Consider the following 25,471-nt stretch of genomic DNA (forward strand, 5'->3'; position numbering starts at 1 on the left):
TATTCTATCGAAGACCTATAAACTTTGATAAGAATGCCTTTATCTCTCATCCCGACGATGAGGGAAGTGAACATCTGGAGAGCCAACTCGACGCACTGATTCCTTCGCTATGATGTGAGCACAAATTGCGATCAGCGTAGCACAGCCCATAGGGCAAGCACCGCACAGGCAACCAGGAGAGAAAACAAAATGTAAGTTCAATCAAAGCAACTTTGAATTACGCATGCATCAAACAACTGATACACATGACCGAGCAATGTTTTTAAACCAAGAGTAAACTAAGGCTGTACAGCAGCTTCAACAAATTTGATGGCAATTTTTACAATTCTTTCGTGTCTGTGCCTTTACCCTTGAGACTGGCCATGCCGATTTCGAATGATCAATCGTGGTTTTCGAATCAATTTCTCTTTTTCATTCTCGACCCAGTGCATACGACGTTTATGCCAGAAAATGAAGACAAAGCAAATAGAAATCGCCATACCAGACTACTTTTACACGCTGTTGAAGGACTGTTGCAGTACATTGTCTATGCCAGCGGTCCATATATTTTGTGCTCTTGTGTACCTTTCAAGAAATAGAGCCTAATTTTTTTATCGTTCATCATCATCATCATCAGCCTGACTACGCCCACTGTATCCCATGTATCTCCAATTAACCCTGTCCTTCGCCAGCCGCGGCAAAAAAATACAAACCCATAATCTATAAGTAAAAACTCCGTTGACAAAAAGCGCATGGTGCAGGATCATATTGAGGCCTATAAAGCTAACTTCACAACGCTGAAAGAGCACACATTTGTCTCAAATTATTCTATCGAAGACCTATAAATTTTGTTAAGAAGGCCTTTATAATGCGGGGGTAGCCATGGGGGCTGAGTTTGTGGTAGTCCAACAGTTTTCAGTGTTGCTTTGACATTTAGGTGGTGGCGTGGTCTTTCACGAATGCTCTAATTTCCACGACTGTTAAAGGTATGTCCCAACTGAACTCCAGAAATCTTCTGTAATACAGATACCTAATAGTGAGGATATTCGGAGGCTATCCACATAGTGGTCAAATTTTTTTGTGTGCAGGAGTTTAATTTTTGCTTAACATCCATTTGTAGCGCCAGTACCCAGGTCGGGATATTTTATTTTAACATTTACATCGTTTGAAATCCTTCAAAGCGTTTCTAGATAAAAATAAAAAGAAAGGCAGTGAGGTGAACTTCGCAAAACGCACGGCTGGCTAATCTGGCTGCCAAGAGCTGTAAATAAAGTTAAGAGGACCGGAAAAGGCACGTTTAGTCCGTTGTGTTCATGGGGCGTGATTATGGCCGCAGGAATACACCATGACCATGAAAAAAAAAACGTGCACTGTTTATTGTTAGGCGCCAACTCAGACCCGTATATTGAAAATATTTGTACAATTCTTTTGCTGGCGTCGTCATTAGAATAAATTAACGCAGTTACTTTGAAATCTCTCCACCCCTATGGAGCCGAATTTGTTACAAAGATAAATTAGAGCATGCCCGAGTTGCGTAAAATTCGAATCTTATTCTGTTGAATCATTTCTCTTTTAGTGCAGAGGCAACAGTCCGTGAATATTTTTTTTTCTTGTCGAATGCCCACCGCGGCACCCCTAACCAACGATGGCTGTACACGATGGCTCTGCGAAATCGTTGCTAGCTAGCCTCCTGTAGTAGTCCACGATCCTCCTCAGAGTCTTGAGCCGGCTGTGCCTCCCAAACTTGTTGAAGGACGCGCACTGGTTCGAGTAATCGTCGTAGTCCACGTCGAAGGCGGCGATGCCGAAGTTCACGTCCAGCTCCTCACTTTTCACCCTGCAGAGCTGTGCGTTGAAAAAGGAAAGAAGCGTTTTGCAGAGTTTTTCTAAAGACAGTCATTAATGTTCCAATTATGTTCAAATGAACTAAAACAAAAACTTTCCAATACACAAAATAAGATCCTCCAGAACCATTGTAAAACCACAAGAAATGTCATTTCGTGCCTGCACAACTATGGTAGGTCATGGACAAGTCGAAATGCATGGTATTATCCAGATCAGCTTTTTATGGCGAATTCAATTATGTTGAATTTTTTAATCCACCTTTATTTTCAACATTTCGCAATGTTGACGGTCTCCCAGGCAAAAAGCTGTAGCAACAGCTTGACGAGGCCTGGGAGCCGGTGGCAGGCAACAGTCACAGCAGGCCAAAAAAATTCTATACAAGCTACCAACTCCTATACCTAAAAAAAACAGTCACATTTTATCATAATTTACGAAAATAAGAGGTGAAGTAAATGAATAAAAAAAGATATCGAGATGTTATACGAAGATTAGTGTTAACATGCACACGATACTGCTACAAAATCGATAATTGCACATATGAGAGGTTAAACTACCATGTGCATGTTTTTGTTGCACGTATTACCAGTTTACGCAAGAAACAGGAAAGATGGGTCACTCCAGAAACATTGAACGCAAAATTTTACGTGTTATAAGCCCGTTCTTAAATCTAGATAGACTGAGCTTATTTAGTAAGACTGGCACTGTAGAGCTTAATGACTGCAGAAGGTAATTAGTTCGGTGGTATGGGATCAACCATTTTTCAGGGGCACGTGTTTTAGAAATATCGCCGCGTAACGTTGCTCCGAAATCGACATTTGGTTCATTCGGAGTGAGGTACTGAATTCGCACCAGAGCCACTAAATACGCCACAGGGTGACCCAATCCTGATCTAGAGTTTTCTGTAAAAGAAGACGCTACCAGATGTGCCAGTCATTTTTCCTCTGACCGCGCGCCACCGCTTCAGAACAAGCGGAGATAGATGTGTAACTTTTCACGCGCAATGTTCAACGCTCTCCATTGGTAATGGATGATCCTTCTCCATTGGTCTCGTACATTACACGGCGTCCGCGAATGCGCTTACTTGTTTATGCGAGAGCATTATGTGGTTTATCTGCAACGTAACCCGGAGGCGTTCAACAGCAGCAGTGGTCCGAAACACCCACAGCGACATTACCCTCATATCGAATGACGTCAGCAGCAGACCGTAAGATAGTGATAACTGAAGCAAAAAAAAAATGTCTTTCGAAGGTGCGGAAAATTGCACCGAGGACTTTCAGATTGTAACGCGAGCAGCCAGTGCGTTGTCCACAAAACTGAATTGCTAGTGGATAAAAATGAACCAAGTATATGCGTATCCTCAAGACTGCACGCTAATAAAGTGTTTCATTAGAAAGGAATGAATCTTTCATGGGCCTCCCAGAAGAGCTTACGATGAGACTGTTTTCGCATTCAAATCGCCTAGGTAGTCGAAGTGCCCTCCATAGTTTTTTGACATCCGCCATTTCTTGTGAGAAATGTACCATGTGAAAACGGCCCCTTGTTCTCTTTTAAAACTTTTAACAAAGGCTGTACATCTCAGTCACCGTAGTAAAGAGGGTGGTAAAGCCTCCCTGACAGTTTTTCTGTACACCGTTCACATGGAAACGTGTTACAAAAAAATGGCAGTGGTTTAGCTGTGGTTAAACCTGGAGGATTGCAAAAGCAACCAGGAGAGAGAGAGAGGCGATAGAGTGCGCGCGGCATCGGTGGCGGCCCCGGCACGCTAGCTATGCGCCTCTACTGCGCATGCGCAACTGGCCAGCGCGGCGGCGGCACCTCTGAGTCACCCGCGCAGCGACGGCGGCGGCGCGCCAGCTGTGCGCCGTGTGACGTCACTGCTCTTCGCGCATGCGCAGTATGGCCTTTCCTGGGCTCCGCGAAATGGCTTGGCGACTAGCGTAGTGTTGCTTTCGAAACAAAAGCACAGGAACTTTCCAAACGGGTAGCAGACCTACATACCTTGGCATTCAGTCCCTGCTCGTTGTCGTAAGTGAAGACGCGTGTCTTGGTGTCAAGGCTGGTCAGCATGGCGTAATGCTTGGGCACGTACTTGAGGTTGGCCGCGTATTGAGTGTGCCTGCACACCTGCGGGGCCGAGGTAAAGCTAAAGCATCGAAACTGAGAATACCAGTGTAAGGACGGTAGGCTAAAAAACACACACATGCGTTATTGAATATACCATCCAGCTTAAATTATCTGCGTCGTCACGAAGAAACTTAATTTGAAAGCCTCTTAGGGATGCGGAGTGACGACAAGGCCCCAAGCAAGGAAAGCGTGCTCCTGAAATAACAGTAACTGCGTTATTTCAAGCATTTGTACACTTTCTAGTATGCGTAAGCTTTCATATATGCAGTGAGCATAGGCTTGTCTTGGGTGAAATGCTTGTTAAACTGCGTCTTTGACTCGTGCCTCGCGCAATCAAATACGTTAGTGAAAGCGCTTTCTCGCTGTTTCCTTTCAGCACTTAAGTATTGTCATCATCGACACTATCGGCTTGCATTCTTGCAAGAAGCTTTTACTTAACAATGTTCCAATATTATAACATATGAAACATAGCGTACTTTATTTTAACTTCCTACACACCCATCTTCGAAATTTTTCTTACCGCATGCAATGCGATGAGAGTATAAAACATCACTACTATAATGAGGTTAAAGTTTAATTTTTCTCCAGTGTTTCCTTCAGCCAATGAACGGGTGCTGTGGCGTGGCAAATGGGACTAAGCTGACGAGGCGCGGGCAGTAAGTGCAATGTAAAAGCTGCTTTTCGACCCGCTGTCACTATAGCTCCAAGGGCAAACGAGCGTAAACCTTGGAAACAATTCAAACGATTAAGCAACTCTTACGTCAGAGTTCTTGCATGTCCCATGATAAAACAGCCCTATATATGACATCATATTCACCATCCAGCTAAGAAACCACCACTACAATTACACACAACAAGAACTTCTAGCACTAGCTGGATGCCAGGAATAAATAAAATTTCACATGCTGATTCGGGTTCAGTAGTATTTTGCGCAGGATTGTTAAAGAATCGACCAAAAATTTTGAGGACACTTTGGCAACTAAAGTGTAGACAGGCGAAAGCCTTTTTGGCATGTTGCGTTTGCGAATGCTTGCGATTAATCACACTTAATTCACAATTACTCCACTCGAACCACCTCGCTCCATCTACACACTATTCTAAATATTCAAATTTTGCGCCATTCGTCGACTGCGCCTAGACTTCCGGTCACATGGTACTGCACTTCCTGTGGTTCAAATTTTGCACCTTTCTTGCTTCGACCACCACCAATTTTGGTCGTTTTCTTACTATAATTAATTCACTAGTCATTCTACAGTCATCAAGCTTGGCTTCTAGGTTTAGTTGTTCCTCCTCTATCTGAAGCAACCATTGCTTTTCTTCTATCTTTTCTAGTTCCCGAGTTAAACGCGTGTGACGCGCTTTGTTAACGGACGGACGACAGTATCAGCCATTAAAGGCCTTCGTCTTAAAACTATTTAGTCCCTGTACCCCTGCATATCTTAGTGCTTCATCATTCTGAAGTCATCAAGCTTGGTTTCTAGGTTTATTTTTTTCCTCCTCTATCTCGAGCAAGCATTGGCTTTCTTGTATCTTTTATAGTTCCCGAGTTAACGCATGTGACACGCTTTGTTAACGTACGGACGACAGGGTGAGCCATTAAAGGCTTTCGCCTTGAAAATATTTAGTCCCTATACCGCTGCATGTCTTAGAGCTTCATCGTTCTACAGACATCAAGCTTCGCTTCTAGGTTTAGTTTTTCTGCCTCTATCTGAAGCAACCATTGTTTTTCTTCTATCTTTTCTAGTTCCCGAGTTAAACGCGTGTGGCACGCTTTGTTAACGGACGGACGACAGTATGAGCCATTAGAGGCTTTCGCCCTAAAAATATTTAGTCCCTGTACCCCTGCATATCTTAGTGCTTCCTTACTTCGGTGTAGCTGCCAAATGACTCCGCCGCTGGGTCGTGCTTGCACCGCGCGAAGAATTCCGTTGGCTGCCCCTTTTCAGGCTCGGTCCAGCGGCCCTTCATGGTCACCGAAAGGAACGCCCGGCTCGAAACATTCCTCGTGTGGAGCTCACGAAGAGCAAACCCGCCGGCCGACTGCGAGATTAAGCAAAAGGTATATCAGTTGGCCAGGAGGATGGCAACGGTTATTAGACACCTTTAGCATACGATGTACCGTGTTACCGTTACCGCTACCAGTGTCCCTATCGGTACCGGATTATCGGAAGCCCGCGCGCAGCCAATAAGCATGCGCAAATCTCCTTGACGGCGCCAGATGGCGCCAGGTGCCCGGCAGCTGCGGCGCAAGCTTGCAGCATCGGGACCAATCAGCGCGTGCTCACCAGCGGTGGGCGGGATCCTGATACTCCGGTACCAGTAACACGGTGCACGCTATGATAAAGGTGCCTATTTTACAGCGACAGCGTTGCTGAAACTCGAAGGAGTGTGAGAAAGAGCGCAACAGGTCACCGCGCTTCGTCGATTGCTTAAGATGCAGTGATGCCAAGTCTAGCTTGAACGCAACGTCATGAGTGCTACGCAGTGCCGTGATTGGTTTCAAACCATAATGACGTCCCGCGCACTCTACAAGAGAAGGCGATAAATAGTAATGAATAAACCATATCATACTGACCCCGCCAACACCTCCCGCTGTATCTGGCGTTATGCAGCGGCAATGAACTTGTGGCTGCTTTCAAACGGCGAAGTAATGCGCGATATCCTTTATTCGTAGCGTACGCTAATGAAGCATTCACATCCCAGCTACGCCTTTTCAGTAGTATATACTGCTACTGGAGCACTTTGCTCACTCTTTCATCTATGAGATAATCACTGAACCAGCAGCCTCTTCACGAGAACCACAGAAGTAACTTGATATTAATAAGCAGTAAAGCTGGAGCCCATAAAGAGCCAGGATACATAAAAGCTCATCTTTTGTAATGACGTACAGCAAGACGGCGGCTGCTCAAACAGCATGCGACATCAGCCGTGCAGCCTGGCGATTGAGGAGTTCTGTATACTGGTCTTTTGGAAACCCGCCTCCGCGGAATGACCCTCTAACCAACTACTACTTCCTGCAGTTCTCTTCATTGTTTCGAAAATATCTTGTAAAGAATATGTCGCATACCGTGCACACATGCTACGGCATCGAATTAGCGAAAAGCAACAGCTCCTGAGCCGTAATTTTTTGTAGAGTGTAAAGCTCTGAGTACTGTAGCAAGGTAATGCGCACTGGTATACCTCGATCACTAGCTAAGGTTGGAAGTCGTGGCTAGTAAGTTCCTATAATGCAGCTAAACACAGCTGGTCAAGAGTTTTCATTCACACGTGCATGCCACCATATCCCCCGACATGGCTGGCAGCCGAGAGTTTTCGAGTTGAGATGCGTTTAAAAGATAGCATCACATAGATCCTAAATCTGTACTCGAGGTCACGCCGTGAAGCGTGGTGACCTTAGTTGTTTGGTACCATTTTCGGTCACGTAGGTGCCATAGGCCTCTGGTATTTACAAAAAGCTTCCAGCTTTCCAACTAAGACTACGATGCTTTGAAAGTTTTTGAAGACTCTAATGATTCCGATAATCGAAAATGCTGCTTCCGGAAATTGTGTTGGTGTTGTTCAACATTCAACTGCCACAAATTAGCGCGGAAGTTTCTAACTGCAACTTCAGCCATGGACATCCAAGAACGCTACTTCACTCATGATGTAACTTGCGCGCTGGCGACTTCGTTCGCCGCCTCACCAGGTCGAAGCGATATTCATCGAAGATATGATCGGGTAAGTCGTCATCTGGATGCCGCGTCGGAGGCATCACTGCGCAGTTCTTCAAAGTGTTGTCACCGAACCGGTAGTGGCCGATCATTATGAGCAGATCCGGCGTGAAGAGAGTCTCCCTGGGTCAGGTTACAAAAACGAAAACTGCATTGTCGGCTACGTTATTCTATATGGTACGGTATGGTATAATGAGCGACAGTACAGAGTCGTACGTGATTGCAAGATGTGGTATAGCCTTCTGCGGTTTGGAACTGCGTGGGTAGATAAAGAATTCCATTTCGGGCTATATTATGTTCTCCATTATGCCTAAATTATAGCTCCATCGGAATGCAGGCGTTACTACCTGTATTTGATGCCCTAGGAAGCTCGAGTTTCGCAGCCCTAAATGAATGAATCTAAGCCATAACTGTAGCTCACGGAGTGAATGAAACAGACGGCGGTCCTTGTTGGCGATATAAGCAACAGTCGAGAGGCAGCAACCTGAAGCATCACGTTAATTAGTCCCACGGCCAGGCTACATGCATATGAAATGATCTCTTAAAATTCGTAAAAAAGGAAGGTGTGAGCATCGTGCACTACACAGGAACTATAACAATATCTTGGCGTTTTAGTAGCCCTGCGCTTAAAATACGCCACCCATTAACTTAAATGAAAGCGATGGATACATGCACAGTACTAATCCGGTAATGTGCAAACTTCCCCGTGTATTTGCTGTTAGTATGGACCACACTGTGCCTAATTTTGATTGCGTGTTTTGGGGTTTACTTCTGTCATCTCCTTCTCCCTACAGTGAAAGACGTGATGCTTATAACTGACTTGAACCGCTCAGCCAGGAAAACACTCCAGTCGTGCTCCGGAGACGGCCCGGCAAGAACACTGAGTGCATGGCTACCCAGCGCCCTCTGCGTGTCCAAGAGGCCGTGAATCATCTGCGAGGATAAGAGGCAACCACAGCTCAGGATTCTGACACTATCCTGATATGCTGAGATGGTTAAGTTCTGGCGCAAAACAACACACTGACGAACAACATGACAATGAACATAAACAGGACATGTAATGTTGGGAACAGACAACTGGTAGACGCTTAATGTAAGCGATAAATTTGATTGGAAGGACTGTGTAGCCGCCGTCGGAATTAGCTCAGGCGGGGAGAACAAAATTCCGCTAATTAGCTTAGACACCATGCCTGGAACAGACGCAAACGGGAGGGCTGACTGCAGATTAGTGGAAGTCCTCAACGTTGACGTAAGCAGGCTCATCATGGCCATGAGGAGGATGATTCCCTTTGGGTGCTGATTATTATTATTCTAGCGCTCCCATAGTATGCACTGTACTTCACATGACTACCACAACATACCCCAAACATTGACCTATATGATCGAAGGAGTGTCATTGCCTCTGTCAGGCACAAAAAAACAGGCTGTCTACTACAAGTGGGTCAGGAATTTTCTAGACAATATGTGTTAGCAACTGGCACTAGTGAAGCGTTTTCCGCGCCTGAAGCACCATACGAAACTGAGACACACCTTCAGAGTGAGTACGGCTTCCTTCAATTTGGGCCCCGATATTTCGGCAGGAGTGTCAATGATTCCTGCGTGGAAGACCTTGCGGTCCCAGAATATTTCCAGAGGGCTCGGACTTCTGGGCTGCAGGTCTTTTTCCACCTCCTTCAAGTGCCTGCGGAGGAAATGCATGCATGACGCAGCGGTCGTTAATGGCCGACCAGACTGCAATGAAATGAGTATGGAGATGGGACTTTTATTACTATTTTAACACCCGACACCGTTACAGGACTTGATTACAGCAACCAAGCGATGTTTAATGCAGAGAATGGGGTGGTATAGCGTCCCCATTATTCTTGATGGAACTTCTTGTACTGTTGCTGTTAGGACAAGGACTTTAAGAATCAGCTAGTTGCCCTCAAATTTACTTTCCCTGACTTTTGACATCAGCGCAAAAGTGTTTGAATAGGCAGTGCGCCCCTCATGCCTAGCGATAAAGTCAGGATGCGTACTCACTGGAACGCGAATCCCACTCCCAACGTAGTCCTTTTGTAGTCGTTGGCAGCACTGAGGAAGGCGTAGACTTCCGGTTCGAGCTTCTTGGTGCCACTCAGCTTGTTGACGTCGTTGGAGTACAGCGAGTCGTAGATGGCGTAGTCACACAAACCATCTTCCGCCATTACAGCTCTCGATGTCGTCTTCCGGCCGTAGGTGCAGAGCAGCGTCTCGGGGCCCAATCCTGTAGTCAGGAATCCATGTTCACGGACGTAAACGTCGCGCCAAGAGCGCAGTTCAATGAGTGGAATCGCCAAAATTTCCTGTTAGTCTCTAGCTTTTCGTCCGCCAATTTCTTGCATACAAAGAACGCAGTTGTGCTGTTCTCGTCTGCAAATTTGAAACTGTACGGGAGGTGCGGGGTTCGAACCCAGTGCCACAAGCTGTTCAGGGAGGTGGAAACGGATCCGAGTTTTCCCACAGCCCCGCCTGTCATCTCGACACTGTGAAACGCTGGAAAACTCGAGTTTATGACGGCACCGCTTGCAGACCAGATACGTGTCATAGAGTGCGTTTGCCAATCTATCCTTGTGTCATGAAGTCATTTCGCCATCATTATTTTCATCTCAGCATGCTCACTGCGAGTGATATACAAAATAACTGCCCTAGTCGACGACTGTAGCGGGACCTCTTCAGCAAGGAAGGACGCCGTACTTTATTTTGCGATGTCCCGCGCTATTAGCAAAGCGGACGACCTGAAGAGGCTGCCTCACGTGTTTTTGAAATGGTAGGTTAAGGCCGTCGCAAATACATGAATGAGATTCGTTGGAGGAATTAGATAATCTGATTACAAATATATATGGGAGAGGGAAGCGAGAGGAGTGATAAAGTGATGCAAGGTAATGCATTTTCTTTTCTACTTTTTTGGAAGGTGGAGAAATAATCGCTTACTTACACCCGCCGCTAAAACATTTAAGAAATAGCACGTCGCCGGTCGCTTTCTCCAAAGCAAATTTTCTCACTAGACATGCTTTTTATTAAAACCTCAGTATTGTGCTCACTTTAAAAAGCCGGCCAGCTCTGAGGTGCTTAATCATCTGGCACTGGCGTACTTTCTGGCTACAGGCTTACATGATGGTGTGCGCGGTACAGTACGCCGTCGTAACTGTCGACCAAGCAATGGGAAAGATAGAGTTATGATTTCTTCATTTGGTACAATTTACGACAAGAGCAATAGAATGCTTGGTTTTCTTTAATTTACGTAATTTAACATAGTCGTGCGGTTGTTTCCAAAATTGAATTAAGTGAAGGATACAGGTAAACAGTTGCCGGAAGAGTGCTGTTCGCTCCCTGGTTTTCACGAACACGGTAATTCTGCTTTCGAGGTTACCATGCTACAAACGGTCTATAGGGAATAAACACGGGCCGTAGTTAACAGGGGTTCTTATCATCGGCTGTTCACTGTTTCATCAGTATTGGTGGTTAGCGCCTTAACTTTAACCGCATATTACGTTCTGCCGTCTGCATGCAATAACAGCGGATTTAACAGCTTACCCATTGGAGGGGTCGTTGGCACAGGCGTCTTCGGCTCTGGCTCCGGTTCCGGCTCTGGTTCCGTCTCTGTCTCCGGCTCTGTCGGCGGCTCTGTCTCCGGCTCTGTCTCCGGCTCTGGCTCCGGCTCTGGCTCCGGCTCTGGCTCCGGCTCTGGCTCGGGCTCGGGCTGTGGTGGAGGCAGTGGTGGCGTCATTGACGGCGTCAGTGGTGGTTTCGGCGCCGTGACAGGCGTGTGGCTTGATGGGACATCGTCGGGGTGTTTGGATGAAATATCTTTGGTTACGTCGATGATGTCTTCGGTCGACACGCTTTCATGATCACCGCCTGCGACCGTGTGACGCGTCGAAATCAGCAAATTTTGTTGCGGACCGGCAGTCGCAATTTTTTTTATACCGTCGCGAAGCTCTCTGTGAATGCGAACCTTTTGGCGGGGACAAAAAGGACGACTTCATGCAAGCTTTGAGCTGAGAAAAAAATCAATTATACGGGTTTTCCCTGATACGTTGGTGTTTGTTGGGCTGCGAAATGCACATTTATTGTTGAAGAAAGCTTGATTTGAAATTTTTTCTTCGGCACAATTCCAGCCTGAAATGTTGCGACCTGAAAAACATCGTGATAAGAGGCTCGGAACGAACGCCCACGTTACCTAGCCTCTCTTATCAGGGCGCAAAAACTGCATTCGCGCCTCCGCAGTTTCCTTGCGTAACTGCCCGATGATGACGATACCGGTGGATTGTTTTTTCATTTCTTCTAGCTGATGAACGCTCTAGTTTCCGTGAAAAGTAGGTTCTGTTCAAATACTCCACGCTAATACATCGAAACACGGTGACCTTTATTAGTCCTGTGTTCATTTATATCTCTAACACTGCCTGCTGAAGCTGTAAAACCTCAAAAAACACACCGCCGACTTCCACGTTAGGCTTCAGATCAGCTGGCCGCGGGAAAACACCGGCTTGTCGGTCATTTGTAATGCAGAAGCAAGTGCGCCGAAAAAGGTGAGGACTAACGAAGAGAACACAGGCTCCACTTCGGCTACAAATAGAGGTGGCGTCATTTCCCGTATGTTCTGCGCAGTTTTTCTTTGTATTTTTGCTTTGTCCTTTTCATCGCTTTTAACGTCCCTTCCTTCGCTTGGCGTATGCTCAAGCTTCTTGCACTTGTCATTCTCGCAAGAGCCGTTGAGGCGCATGTGTATTCATTATATCCAAGTGAAAATATCGCGTCCAGGTATTGGAACACCAGGCACACGTCTAAGCATTACGAAAGATGGCGAAGATTGCTTGAGAAATCAAATGTGGTGCGTTTAGTTTGCATGTGCAAGTAAATTAACTTCCTTTGCTTGATCATGACCGTCAAACAGCCAATTATGCAAACGTTTGGAAGAATACGAAGTGAGCGGAACTGCACGGGAGACACCGAGAGCAGTTCGCCACTTTTAAGGAGTGGTTCCACGGATTGGCATTCTCATTTGCACCGGGCCCTAAAGGGGCTGCTCTCTTGAAGAATAGGGCATCATTCGCATAACGGTGAGGAGCAAGGGTATCTCGAGATGTCGGGACCTTCAGCCACCCTCTTCCCTCAATTCCCTCCCTCCACTTTCCAGGCCACCTTTTAACATCGCTGATCCCCAATCCTGCTTAGGCCAATGGGCCATCATTTTAAATGTAGCCGCTCCCATTACGAGCGGGCGGTGGACGACTTGTCCCCAGTTGTGCCCAAAAAGCCTATATTTTTTTCTGCTTGACATCTCATGGACTCATTCTCGATGAATAAAAAAGTCGAAGCAAATTGACCTCTTCATTCTAAACAAGGAATCTCTTCAGTTTTGAACATGCGCAATGTTGCAAGCGACGCTGAGTTTCGAGCCAAGTCGAAATGAAATGACGACAACGTATTAGCGTCAGAAGAAGAAACGTACAATCTTGGTCAGAAGTGTACAGGCCGAAGGCTTATCTCTGAATCGCATAATGGCGTCAAAGCCCAAAGGGTATTGAAATGCTGGGAGGTCTCTTCTCGCAGAATAGAATCTTGCTGCTTGACGCCCACTTTGAATGCTCCGTTACAAGGAGCATTCAGGAGACATTCAATCCGCTACAAGCAAACGCTTTGGTCTGGAGACTTTTGACGGGGGATGTACGTACCACTCGTTAAGATCACCACGATCAAGATGCTCATGAGGAGAAGGAAGAGCGTGACCATGATGCTGAACACCGTGAAGCTCATGTTCTCGTGTGTCCTGCGTCATGGCGACAAAGCATCGTTTTAGGCGCGAATGAAACAAATACGACTGGTTGTAACACTGAGTTTTAAATGGACATCAAAGACAACAAGATTCAGTTTTTTCTCTGAGTAAAAATCGGTTGCTTGGCATTTTCTGGCTATGCTCATGTTTGTTAGGCAGCAAGGATACATTTTTGCTCAGAGATTTAGATTTAAAATTAGAACATTTTTTTCTAGCCATTCGATTAAAACGGATGACGTCAGTACTAGAAGAGACCCCGAGATCACTGCTTCGAAATATAGCAAATGGCACAGTAGCTTAGCCTCAGTAATCCGATACTTAAGTTGTCTTGACACCCACAGAGTTTGTGGTGATAGTGATAGCAGTCTTTCTTTATTTTCCGACGACTTTTTAACTTACACGCGCCCTTTTTAAGAGAAATTAGCGCTTTTATATTCAGACTGGGGTAATCTAGCATATATATAGGACCACTTTGATTTTCCCTCAGTGTTCCTTTGAAACGTTCTAGGTGTACACCACGTTTCGACCCGTCAAAATGTCGCTAAGTTCTGTCACACAAGGGCATCCTCACACACTTCTAGCATTTATATTGAGGGTATCTTTATTGCTGGTTTCAAGGTAAATAACAGCCACCAAGCTCCAAGAACAACGACGCCTGGTGAAGGAATCCTGCAGCATTGCGGCGGCAAATAAGTCGCTCGATGGAGGTCTTCACTCCGGGAGTGAGACACCAACAATTGGAATGACACACAAGTTTTTTCCTGCTAGCTTTTTTCCTGTCCTCCCTAGTGATCGGCAATAGTGGTGGGTGAAGCCTACTTCAAGCAAAGTGTAATGCGAGGAGACATTTGGCATGCCACATATCTGTACAGTGAGGTTCGCGTTGCAACTTACGTGAACATTTGACTCTTCCATGCTAGAAAAAAACAACAAAAAAAAACATGTCATATAGCGTTGACAGCTAAAATGCATGTCCGGGCAATCAAAACACCATTTCTATCATCACCCGGTAAATAATTATTTACGATGCACATAAATACGCCATTGGTCCCATACATAATTAGCCAGTCAGGCTGATGCTAAAGTACAGTCTTTGTCAAAAGTTACCAGGCTGCATGGTTTGCTTCTAGCTCGTCCAGTGGAGCCCTCACAGCTTCGCTGAAGCTGAAATGGTCGTTAAAGGTAAAGACTGGGGGTCTTCATACCTTCCAAAATTTTTTGATCCTTATGAAAGCCACAAGGGCTCCACTATACAAGCAAGAAGCAAAACATGCAGCCTGGTTACTTTTGACAAAGACTGTACTTGGGTTTTTGCAAGCCCGAAGCCGTGCTTGTCCATTGGCTACCTGCGTGACATCAGAAACAATTTTGAGCCAGTGTTACCTCTTAGACATCTCGCTGTTTACCATTTATGGCGGACTGTACGCACAATTTCGGACTTGTGGAATCGAATGAACCTCGCTTTCACTGAGAGTCAGATCATACGCTCGGAAGCAGAAAAGACCGCATGTCCGTCGAAACTTAAATGGAGTCGCCAAGCGAATTTCAACCGTTAACATGCGAGGAAGATCCGAGCACAGGCAGTTTGCCGCAGTGACTCAGCAGCAGTAAAGCCTGGTGCTGCTGATTGACTCCAGGTCAGCACAGGGCTCACCAGTTGACTGAGATTTTTGGCGCTGTTACAGTGCTGCCGAAGTGAACAAAAGAAACACTCATGCAATGAAACCTGCGCGTGGATTCTGGAACTCAATGTTGCCAACATCAATAGACGCCTATAATACTTCCCATTTACTAGCATCACATAAACGTGGGCTGAATTTCCGCTTCTCACCGCACTAACGAATGGGGGTAGCATATCTTATGCCTCAAGGTTGTAACTTTTTATTCCGTTTCAGAACTGAACGAAAGCATGTCCAGATGAGTCTATAACACGTTAATATTTGATATAATCGCCAGAAGCAGTGGTCACCGATGCGCTAATAGCCTCTGCATGTCATCGTAGAAGAATTACGGCACCTGTTTTTCTGACACACCTAACAGCCCGGACCACAAGTCACCAGACTTCGAGTTAGTCCCGAAAATGGTTAAATATCTCAATAGTACGGGCTATAACTTAGCGCTGACCTGACCACTCCAGAGACGTCCGCAACTGCATTCATTTCTATTACTTCTCTACAAAGCCTTCCAAACTCCAGTGCACTGGTGACGAAGGTAGAAATGGTGCCCATATCAAAAACCTCTTTTCACGAGCCGTCCCTAGGCTAACACACGAGCCGGTGAGGTAATTAGATGAAAGACCAGCAAGCCCGCACACGATAGTAAACTAAACATTATTAAACACGCGCAATATGCGTAGGAACCAGTACAGGTGCCTGCGCAGCGTGCGCCGGAGTTCATTACAGTATTGAACATAGGGGAAATAACGCATTTTCTAGGAATGGGCGACCGTTTACTTGACAGGAAGGAAACGTGCAGCACCTTGATTTTACTCCATTGCCAGCTTCCACCATAGAACAAAATGCCGAGGAAACTGTGTTGGTCAAATGTTTAGGGGAATCCCCCAAGGTGAAGTAGATTTGTAATAAGTGAGTAGTTACTCATCGACATCCACCCGAGCGCAGCCATACTGCTACAAAGGAAAGCTATACAGCTTTCTCAGAAACATCGTAGTTAAAGAAAAATTCGTCCTGGTCCGGGGTTCGAACCCGGGACCACCGCTTCATCGGAGCACTCGCTCTACCAATTGAGCTAACCGGAACGGCAAGTTTATGGTAGGGCGGGAGCGAATTGATCAATGACTCGTAGTGGGAACTGTGTTGGTCAAATGTTTAGGGGAATCCCCAAGAAAACATCACTTATTAATCATGGGTCCATCGGAGTTTCCATGGCTGGTCCCTAACACGCAACTCAGTGCCACTTGTATGCCTGCTGAGAGCCAACGGAAGGACGTAACTCAGTGCAAAGCGCTGGCTTGTGTCTTAAAGCGTGTCCAGAGTGTGGCAGCCGGTTCCATCGTGTCCTGTCTGCTATTTTCAGCGGTATTTCTTCCTCTGGCTGCCCTTAATCAGGCAGACATACCAAGTGGCCCGGTATCCAGAGATCCACGTGAGTGAATAAACAGGATCGCACTCACTAGCCTCGGTGTTCATCCCTTCCGTCATGGTCGTAGAGCCGACGTAGGTGGACTGCGTCTGCGCTACCGGTTGCGTTTGTGGCATTTGAGGCGATCGTAGCGCTGGCGGCGCTGGCGGTGCTGGCGGAGGCCGCGCGGGTATTAGAGGCACCACGCGCAGGGGCACGGCCTTTTGCGGAATCATGGTCTGCCTGCGTACACAACGAAATGGTCCACTTGCCATGAGTGATGCGCAATATAGCGGACGGTCAGCGAGAAATAGCTTATGGTTTATGCGGATTTTAAGGTCCTAAAGCAACCCAGGCTATGAGGGACGCCGTAGTAAAGGGCTCCGGAAATTTAGACTACCTGGGGATCTTTAACAGGCACTAACATCGTATAGTACATGGGCCTCTAGAATTTCACCTCCATCGAAATTCGACCACCGCGGCCGGGATCCAACCCGCACCTTTCTGGACAGAAGCCGAGTGCCATAACCACTGAGCCACCGCAACGGCAGTGACAAATTATCACCATTGGCTATACGTCATTGCACTGTGTGTTACAAAGCCCCTTCTTATATTTGATCGAATGCTGAATTCTTGCTAGCGAGCACAGCCATTTTAAGATGTTTGAGTCTGATCTTCTTGTAAGTTCCTTGTATAAAAGCCTAGGGCTTAGACAGGCCCCTACGATGGAAGGTTAGCGGACTGTCGCTTCTGTTGTGAGCAGTGAAACGAACTGTGCAAATGTAACCGCCTATGAAGGAACGGGTAGTAGTGATGACGAACTGTGCCGGATTTTATTTGCGCTTTCAGGGTGCCATGCCGGCGGACGGCAACAGTCGCATCAGAGAAAAGCAGCTTGGTGCAAGTAAGCAACGGCAGAAGCGCGCAGCTGGATACTTAACACTTCAGTGTGATTTGCACACAATTGTGTACATTGCAGTCACTTGTTTTCTTCGGTGCGTGCTGCCTCTCATAATGACTTCTTTGATGCACACGAAGCCGGAAACATTCGTAATGAAACCGTGACTGATTTTACGCGACGAAGCAAGCTCAGTAAATATTATTACACAAGAATGTAAACATACCAACATGCGCCACAAATTCGACATCAAGGCTGACTTTGCCATTTTATTTTTGGGTTAAGCCGTGAAATGCATATCTAAAAACACGTGATAGGGATGGCTCTTGTATCTTAGGGGTTTTGCTGCGGCCTGTGGCGCCTAATGGCGTACGGCATCGCCTGCATTCTTTGAACTAAAGCCTTTCGCAGCTCTTGCAGCAGCGTACACGAAGAGCTTACTCCGTACCCAGTTAGGGATAGAACTAGGTCGAGTGCATCACAATTCTAAACAGATACCACATGCATCGAAGCAAAAAAGTGGCCTGTCGCAGTTGTCCAGGAATTCAATTACATAGTACCACACTGGGGGATCAACCAAGTACACGGGGCAGGTTTTGGAAAACGGGTGCGATTGAGCCTGCACAGTTTGGCGTAGCAAAAAAGGAGTTGTCCAGAATGAAATTGTGTTTTAGAACTGAAGTTCATCTATATCTATGAGGATATTCCGAAGCCTCTGGCTCTGTCCTAGCAAGGTGACTTCCGAAGACAACGAAATAAGATCGCCCTACCTGAGGCCAATCTACGAAGGGACCAAGAGCTGTAGAACAGACAAAAATTGTCACTCTATTCTCGTTCACCGCAAAATATCCATAAACACTCAGCCTAGACGAGAAATGAAACAATCCAGCTTACCTTGAAAGGTTCCCTTCTTCGTTGTCTTAATGCCCGGCTCAGATGCTGCATGCGCCACCTTCAAAGATTAATGAAATAGAAAAAAAAATATTTCTTACCGGAGAATGGAGGACGCACTCTTATCTGCCTTACATTACTTATCTATGGAAAAAATATTTAAGAAATTTACAAATCTTATTTCCATTTTAATGTTACGAACTCTTCCTTTCAGCAGTATGTTGTGAAGCACCTATCTTCTCCTAATGCTACAAAGCGCAGAAAGAGAGAGAGAGAGAGGGAAAGGCAGGGATGTTAAAGTGGATTGTTCATTTCGAGCATGAGGCTAACAACTACGTCTAAATTACCGCTACTCATGGGGGGCCGGTCTGTGGATTGCTCAAACAACTGAACAACCATGGCCATTGGACAGAGCTCTTTGGGAAGCCCAGTCTCGTGGACTTCTGGACAAGTAGCTGTTGTGCTAGAGGACTTTTTTTTTCAAATAAAAGTTTGAATCATGACCTCTAAGTGTCAATAGAAAAAGAAGTCAACAACAACAGCTACGGGTCATTCTCCCTCATGTAGATCATCATCGCCTGTCATCACCGCTTCAGCCCAATATATTTGGCAAATTTTGAAGCCATGGTTCTAGCCTTGCGTAAGCCGACCAATGAATTTTCACCTGTCGTATACAAAGAACTCATTGTCTCTGTGCACTTCTCTCACTACGCCTGAATAATCAATGCCATTACTGGTATCAAAGTTGATGTTAGTTTATTACGGTTAGTACGTGTGCCTAGGAATAGGCAATTTCTTTTAAACGAAGTGCGAGACCTTTAGCGGAGTGGTGCTTTAGCGGTCCAATCTTTCTTCCTCTACCAACCTGCTTGTAGTTTACGGCGACGAAATTTCACTGACGAAAGTTAATGCAATAATTTTCTCAATGAGCGCTCACTTTTACTCACTACCAGAATCTTTTATTTTCTCGAGCAGTAAAGAATGGCGATATCGCAAATTTTAGGCCTCCTTCACGCGCCCACGTTGTCGTAAATCCCGTTAAATTTCTACCTCCGGATATCTGTTCTGGGGATCTTCTTTTTGTGCCCGCCATATGCTGAAGCCGAAGCTCATTATCATTTTCTGCTCTCCTGCCGATGTTTGTCTTCCCTAAGAAGGCTCCCTATAAAAATCCCGTTTTGGAAGCTTGGTCTGTGTTTGCAGACTCAGATTGTTCTTTCCTTTGGAGCATCTGTACTTGTAGACAGCCACAAATAAGTCTACTCGACCGTGCAAAGTTTTCCCTTACAGCGGAAACAGCCCGTCTTCCAAGAATTCTCGTTATTCGAATTACTTTGTCAGCTCTGCATCTATGTAATTCAGAAACTTTCCAGCTTCCTTCCAGCCCTCCTCCCGTGTAAGCAGCTATCTCACCGGAACCAATCAGTTACCTACTTGAATGAGCCTATCTTCTGCGTTCAAATATTTAATTCCTACATATTTTAAAGCGTCTGGGGAGCACTGTCTTTGTCTTAGTCACTCACCTACAGCGAGTATGCGTCATTTCCGAATTGCTGACATGAAATAAAAATCATAATCTTTTGTTGCTGATCAGTGTCATAAACAGAAGGACTTCTGGTCTTCTTGACTTCTCCAAAAATGAAAGGTTCGACACGTCACCTTCACCACACGTGCAAGCCATAACGAATCGGGACTGTAAAAGCGGTACGGTTTCTATGTGATCCCTACAATTGCTTTGTTCCTTGGATCTCCACATGCGAAATGGAAATCAACTTATCCTGGCCACTAATACGGCAGCTGGGGAGGCTGATCTTAAAGCACGCAGCCTGCGGAGGGGTGCGTGTGTGGAACAACAATGACCGGTGCAGGGACCCGAACAATGTAATGCAGACAAGCCCCTTTCCTAATGGCGTCCAATTATTCCGGTCCTGCGCTAACCTGGTCGTACAAAACTGTCTCGACTGATGTCTACAACTGACCATCGACCTACGCCGACTGTGGTCTTCCTCATTTGTGGCGTACATGGGTGAGTCATCACGGTGACGAATCGGCCCCGAGGCAATAGACACAGCAAAGGAGGACCTTAAATGTAATCGCGAGTAAGGGCCAGATACGGCATCACACCGTATGATCCAATAAAACAGTTTTCCGAAATCTGACATGGAAAGTTGAACTGTTGTTGCGACTGCAGGGAGGATTGAGAGGAAAGTGCACGGGCATGCCCACTAGCTCTAGCTGAGCCACAATCGCTGCCACGTGCAGACAGAGGAGAGACGAACGATGTGCGTGGAAAGATTGAAAGAAGAGACGTGCGTCGCTACAACAACGTCCGCCGAAGCGATTGCGACGGCTCTTCAAAAAAAAAAACAAAAAAAAAACCGAAAGTTGAAACTAAAAAGTATCGACCTCATATAGGGCCCACCAACCCCGCCAAAATAGCGCTTTTTTAAAAAAAAGGCAAACTTGGCTCCACCTATTACAAATAACAAAAACTAGACTAACATAGATGTAGACAATATCAGTCTACGCTGGTGAATTCAGTTAGTGTACTTGTTCTGCTTTAGGAAAAAATGGCAATGAGCTACTCGCTAAAAATCGCCCCGAGATGAGAATTAATTTCATGCAGGTACACAGAAATTCCAGTATGTGCTGCTGTTTTTTTCTTCGACTAGCTTGCTCGCGAACGTGCTCGCGTGCATCGATAGAAGAAGAAGCGAGCTACGACAGGGTGTGGTCAGCGCCAAGCTCCTGGATTTTTTTAACCAAAGCTGTCTCCGCACATCACAGTCCCATCAAGCAAGAATGACGGGTGAGCCATTTATTGAAGCTTCTGGAGCTTTTTTGTAGGATAGTACATGTCAGTATAACACCCCATTGCGGAACAGTTGCAGTGTCGAACCCAGAGCGCTCCGTAAGCCGTTGGAGGCCTTAGTTCTGCCATAAAATTAGGCGTGCGATCAAACGGTGCTCGAAACTTTCCACTTACACGCGTAGTCATCACGAGGCACTTCGAGTACCGTTGTAGTATGCTGCGTACCAGTGGTCAGTGTGCTGTGCGAAGCTTCATATCAATGGTACAGTCTAAAAATACGGGCACAGCTAGAAATAGCGTTACAGTTATTTGAAATATAGATTTCTTCGCTAACGTTGCCTGCCGGACTTACACAGCCCTGTACTGGGCTGTGTAAGTCCTGTAGGGAGGCAGTAAATTTTGTAATTTTTCTACATATCCTATCTTTCACGATGTCTTGAGCTGCGGCGCTCCTTTCCATTGGTCGTTTGTGGTACACTAGCTTTAACAGTAATTGATTTGACTTTCTAAAATTATCTGTATTTGGTTACTGCGGCACCTTTTCTACAAGTGCATTTTGTAATCACACAATTTGCGACCACTTCGTTCGTGAAGTTATCTCTTTCAGCTTCAGATGTTTTCTATGAGCGAAGTACGACTTATTACGCTGAATGCGTAGGTTCCTAAAGCGTACCGGTTTTTTCTTTTCTCATGGCACAAATCATAAATGTCAGTCCCTGATCTCTTTGCTACTTTCCATGCTCTGTGTGTGATGGCGCTTAAATGCTTTATACGACAAAACCGCTTACGAAATTCCTTTTCTGTTTTCAAAGTCGCACGACGTACCATTCTTGGACATAGCATCTAAAAGCTACTAGAGCATATATAATCAACCAAATTAAACTAAAAAGTTGTGCAGTTCATTTTTGCAGAGAATACACTTTAAGTCTTGCGGTTGTTTATAACAACGAGCTCTCGGTGAGGACTTAGAAGACAGCAGCAATTCCTTCACAATTTGTCTCTGCCCATTACTTCCCCATTTTTACCCATGTCTTTTACCAAAATCTTCACGTAGCCCTTGTCACATCGCTTGTAGCATAATCCGCGGAGGCGAGAATGTGGAGATAAATTTTTATTTGCGGCTTCATGGCCATGGTTTCCTAAATCTACAGGTGGCTCCAGTTACACGCCAGACCAGGAGGCTCTTCCTTCCAGTTGGAATTTAGTGGCTCAAAACTCAGCCACACAATAACAGCTGCCTCGTACAATGTGGTGCGAATTCTAACCACGAGTGATCTATTGAGCGTTTATGTACGTCATTAAGCAGAGCTCAGTTGTCATCTTTCCTGTCCCTTGAAGCATGGTAATGCTCAGCCATCTATGATTCAGGAGTAGCGATCGACAGGTCTCGTTGATCTATATTGGACATCATTTTCGCAATCAATATGGAAAATTCTGTACGTGGCTGCGGGCAAGAGCTTCGCCCGCTTTTGATGACGGGGGCAAATTTTACACTGCATTTTTTTATTTTCTGATTGTGAGTGATGGTGTGCCGTTTTACACGTGATCCCGTAGAACATCGCCCCAGAGTGCAAGCATGGCATTGAAAAGTGACAAACAAAAGATCCGTAGCAACCAAGGCGCCTAGGAACAAAATATTACAATGTAATATCAAGACCCTTCCCATTCGCTATCTAATTGCCATGGTTCGCACTTCGGCAATAGATTGTCATTCATTTCTTTTATGGATTAGTTTCAACAGCGTTACTGGAATTCCGCACTTTAAGGAGCTTGTTCCATTGCAGTGACCAGGGGAGTCCGTAAGTAAAACATTTCTTCACATGCTGGTGATCTGCAAAGAGAGGTCTTTTACTTCAAATCACTGATTGCTTGGGTCATATTAGCCGCATGACGATGTTTCTTTCCACGTTTTTTTTAATTGCGACCTTTGTTGATAACTGGAAACTGATCAAGTTCTGTTCAGATATTAGGTACTCTAAAAAAACTCGGAAGAAAATAAAACCAAGCCCACGACTTCCGCATGAAAGGAGCGGTGCTCTCCTAACTGAGCGAACACAGCGGCCGCATCGTCTAGTACTTTCGAAAGTGTTTATCTTAACTGTAGCCTAACGTTGAGAGTGTTCACTAACACCAAGTGACACTGGCGGTATAACATTATGTTCCACGTCCGCCGGTATGGTTTCGGTTCCTGCGGCCATTGTTTCTGCGGCCACCGTTCTGGCCATTGGGATAAGTTAGGTGCAGAAATCCAGGGGCTAGAGGTTTTCTCCTATGAGATTGTGTGCCCTTTGCGAAACGTCCTGTGTGCAAAAATATTCGGCTGATTCTCCTCTTATTTCACTCCAACCGAGTGCAATGCACTTAATTACTAAGGTGCAACTTTGGGCTATGTGGTGTGAAAGCGCGGAGGTATACAGCGCGCTATCGAGACAAGCTACAATGAGAGGCTATCACTGTATACACTCGATCCCGCGCTGTATGTCTTCGTTAGCTGAACCAGGCTTATTATGCATACACAGAGTACCGCACGCACTCTGTTCACTAAACTACAGCATAGCACCGCCAGCGCCCTTGTCTTCCCACGTATCTATGCCCCGTGGAGTTCAATGAATTGTTCATAATCAGTTGGTAAATACCGTTACTCCTATCTTTTTCCTAAGGGTGGCGTTATTCACTTAATATCCACCGTAATAAAAAAAAGGGCCGTCCACGTTGGGCAGTCGCATTCCGAAACTACTGAGACCACTGCAGTCGTCAGCAACTTGACGCCAGCGACTGAACTCACAGGCAAAATGGCGTTTGCGCACACTTCACTAATGTTTAAAACATGTCTGCACTGTAAGTCCCAGCGCTTGAAGTAAATTCCTTATTATCTCATTTAGAATATGCCTATGACGTATCAGCCTACCAAATAAATGGAGCTTCATGTAGACCTTGTCGAAATAACAAGCTCGTTTGTTTATTGTGCTTAAGACAGTACAGAAGTAGTGCCAAGGGGCAGAGGCAAAAGGCGATAGCAATGAACGCCTGACTGGGCCAATGTCCCTGCAAAACTTGCTGCACAAACAGCACACACATAGGAATGAAAATAAAGCAAACTTGCACATGAACAAAGGCAATCTGTCGATTACAGAGGAAATTAAAAAGAGCAGGATTGAAGCCAGCACTAAGTAGTCAAATTATACAATTGTGTAAAGTTATCACAAAATAAATTGACAGAATAAGTTGAATAATAAAATACAGAACCAATCAGTGGGCATAAACTAATGCAGTATAATATAATAAAATCACAGGACAACATTGAATTATGATATGCTACTCGCAAGCAGCATCACTGACCAAATACTGTAGGTATGCTTACAACTACACATAAAATAAATTTTCCTCTTTTTCCTGAAGGAAATCAGGGAAGAACAACAGCTAATGATTTCGATTAAAGGCGGGAAAAGATTCAAACATTTAGGAATTTGCCAGTTGAGCAGTTGCATACCATAATTCGTTCTAATGAAAGGTTTAACAAAGGAGCGGTGTCTGAACGTGTAATAAGGTAAATTCTTAGTGTAAGTAGAAAAGAAAAGTTGGCTATTTGCTTTCACCTCTAGATAGATAGCTAGAGGTGAAAGAAGAAACTTCGTCAAGAAGAAACTCCGTATCTCGGCCTTCGGAACAAAGAATGCTAAGAGTCATCTGTTTTTGCAGTAGCTCCAAGGTGTCGAAGAGGAATTTTCTCGTGTTCGGTTCAGGTTCGGGTTCACGCCTTTAGAGTTCAGTGCCGGGTTCGGCTCCGGAGCGACATTCCGTTACGGTTCGAGCCGGTTAGGATCGTGTCGAACCGGTTCCAACGGGTTCAGGCTATAAAAAAACCTGAAAGTAGATTGTTTTTATTCAACAAATGTGCCGTAATATACTTTAGAATTACCAAAAGCACATTTCCGAAGCGCCATTTAGCTTTCTTCCTACACACAAGGGCAGACAGCTTTCCGTGGGTAAGTCTACCTGCTAGCACATGTCATTTTCTCTGAAAAAAAAAAAATGCGTGTGGCAAAAAAGGTGGGGCTGAACTGAGTCCCAGACCGGTTCGGAACGGTTCCTTTGAATCGTTACGATTCGAGTTCTGTTCCAAGATGGCGAAAAAAATTTTGCGTTTGGTTCGGTTCAGTTCCAGGCAAAAACTCGGGTACGGCTCCGGTTCCGGGTTCAGGCTCGGTTCCGGTTCAACAACCTGCTTCTCCCTTCACCTTGACAGGCCCCACCGACGTAGCGCCAGAAACCGGTAAGAATGCGTTCTGGTTCACCCTGACTAAGATTTCGCTCTTTAGTAGTACCTGACATAT

General features: G+C 45.5%; 2 protein-coding genes across 2 annotated transcripts; both read right to left on the reverse strand.

Annotated features, from left to right (window-relative positions):
- Window positions 1–1,578: 1,578 nt before the first annotated feature.
- On the reverse strand, window positions 1,579–5,916 carry LOC149348380 (uncharacterized). Its single transcript, XM_089541735.1, has 3 exons — window positions 5,815–5,916; window positions 3,823–3,948; window positions 1,579–1,824 (listed from the first exon to the last, which is right to left on the reverse strand). Exons 1-3 carry the CDS (start codon window positions 5,914–5,916, stop codon window positions 1,615–1,617), a joined length of 438 nt encoding a protein of 145 aa, XP_089397861.1. The 3' UTR covers window positions 1,579–1,614.
- Window positions 5,917–7,582: 1,666 nt separating this feature from the next.
- On the reverse strand, window positions 7,583–16,607 carry LOC149348381 (uncharacterized). Its single transcript, XM_089541736.1, has 7 exons — window positions 16,589–16,607; window positions 13,355–13,449; window positions 11,214–11,537; window positions 9,681–9,903; window positions 9,189–9,339; window positions 8,479–8,591; window positions 7,583–7,781 (listed from the first exon to the last, which is right to left on the reverse strand). The coding sequence occupies exons 2-7, from the start codon at window positions 13,434–13,436 to the stop codon at window positions 7,583–7,585; spliced, it is 1,092 nt and encodes a 363-aa protein (XP_089397862.1). The 5' UTR covers window positions 13,437–13,449; window positions 16,589–16,607.
- Window positions 16,608–25,471: the final 8,864 nt, after the last annotated feature.

The sequence above is a fragment of the Amblyomma mixtum genome, chromosome 4, assembly GCF_055824585.1.
Source record: "Amblyomma mixtum isolate Tamu chromosome 4, ASM5582458v1, whole genome shotgun sequence".
Lineage (NCBI taxonomy): Eukaryota > Metazoa > Arthropoda > Arachnida > Ixodida > Ixodidae > Amblyomma > Amblyomma mixtum.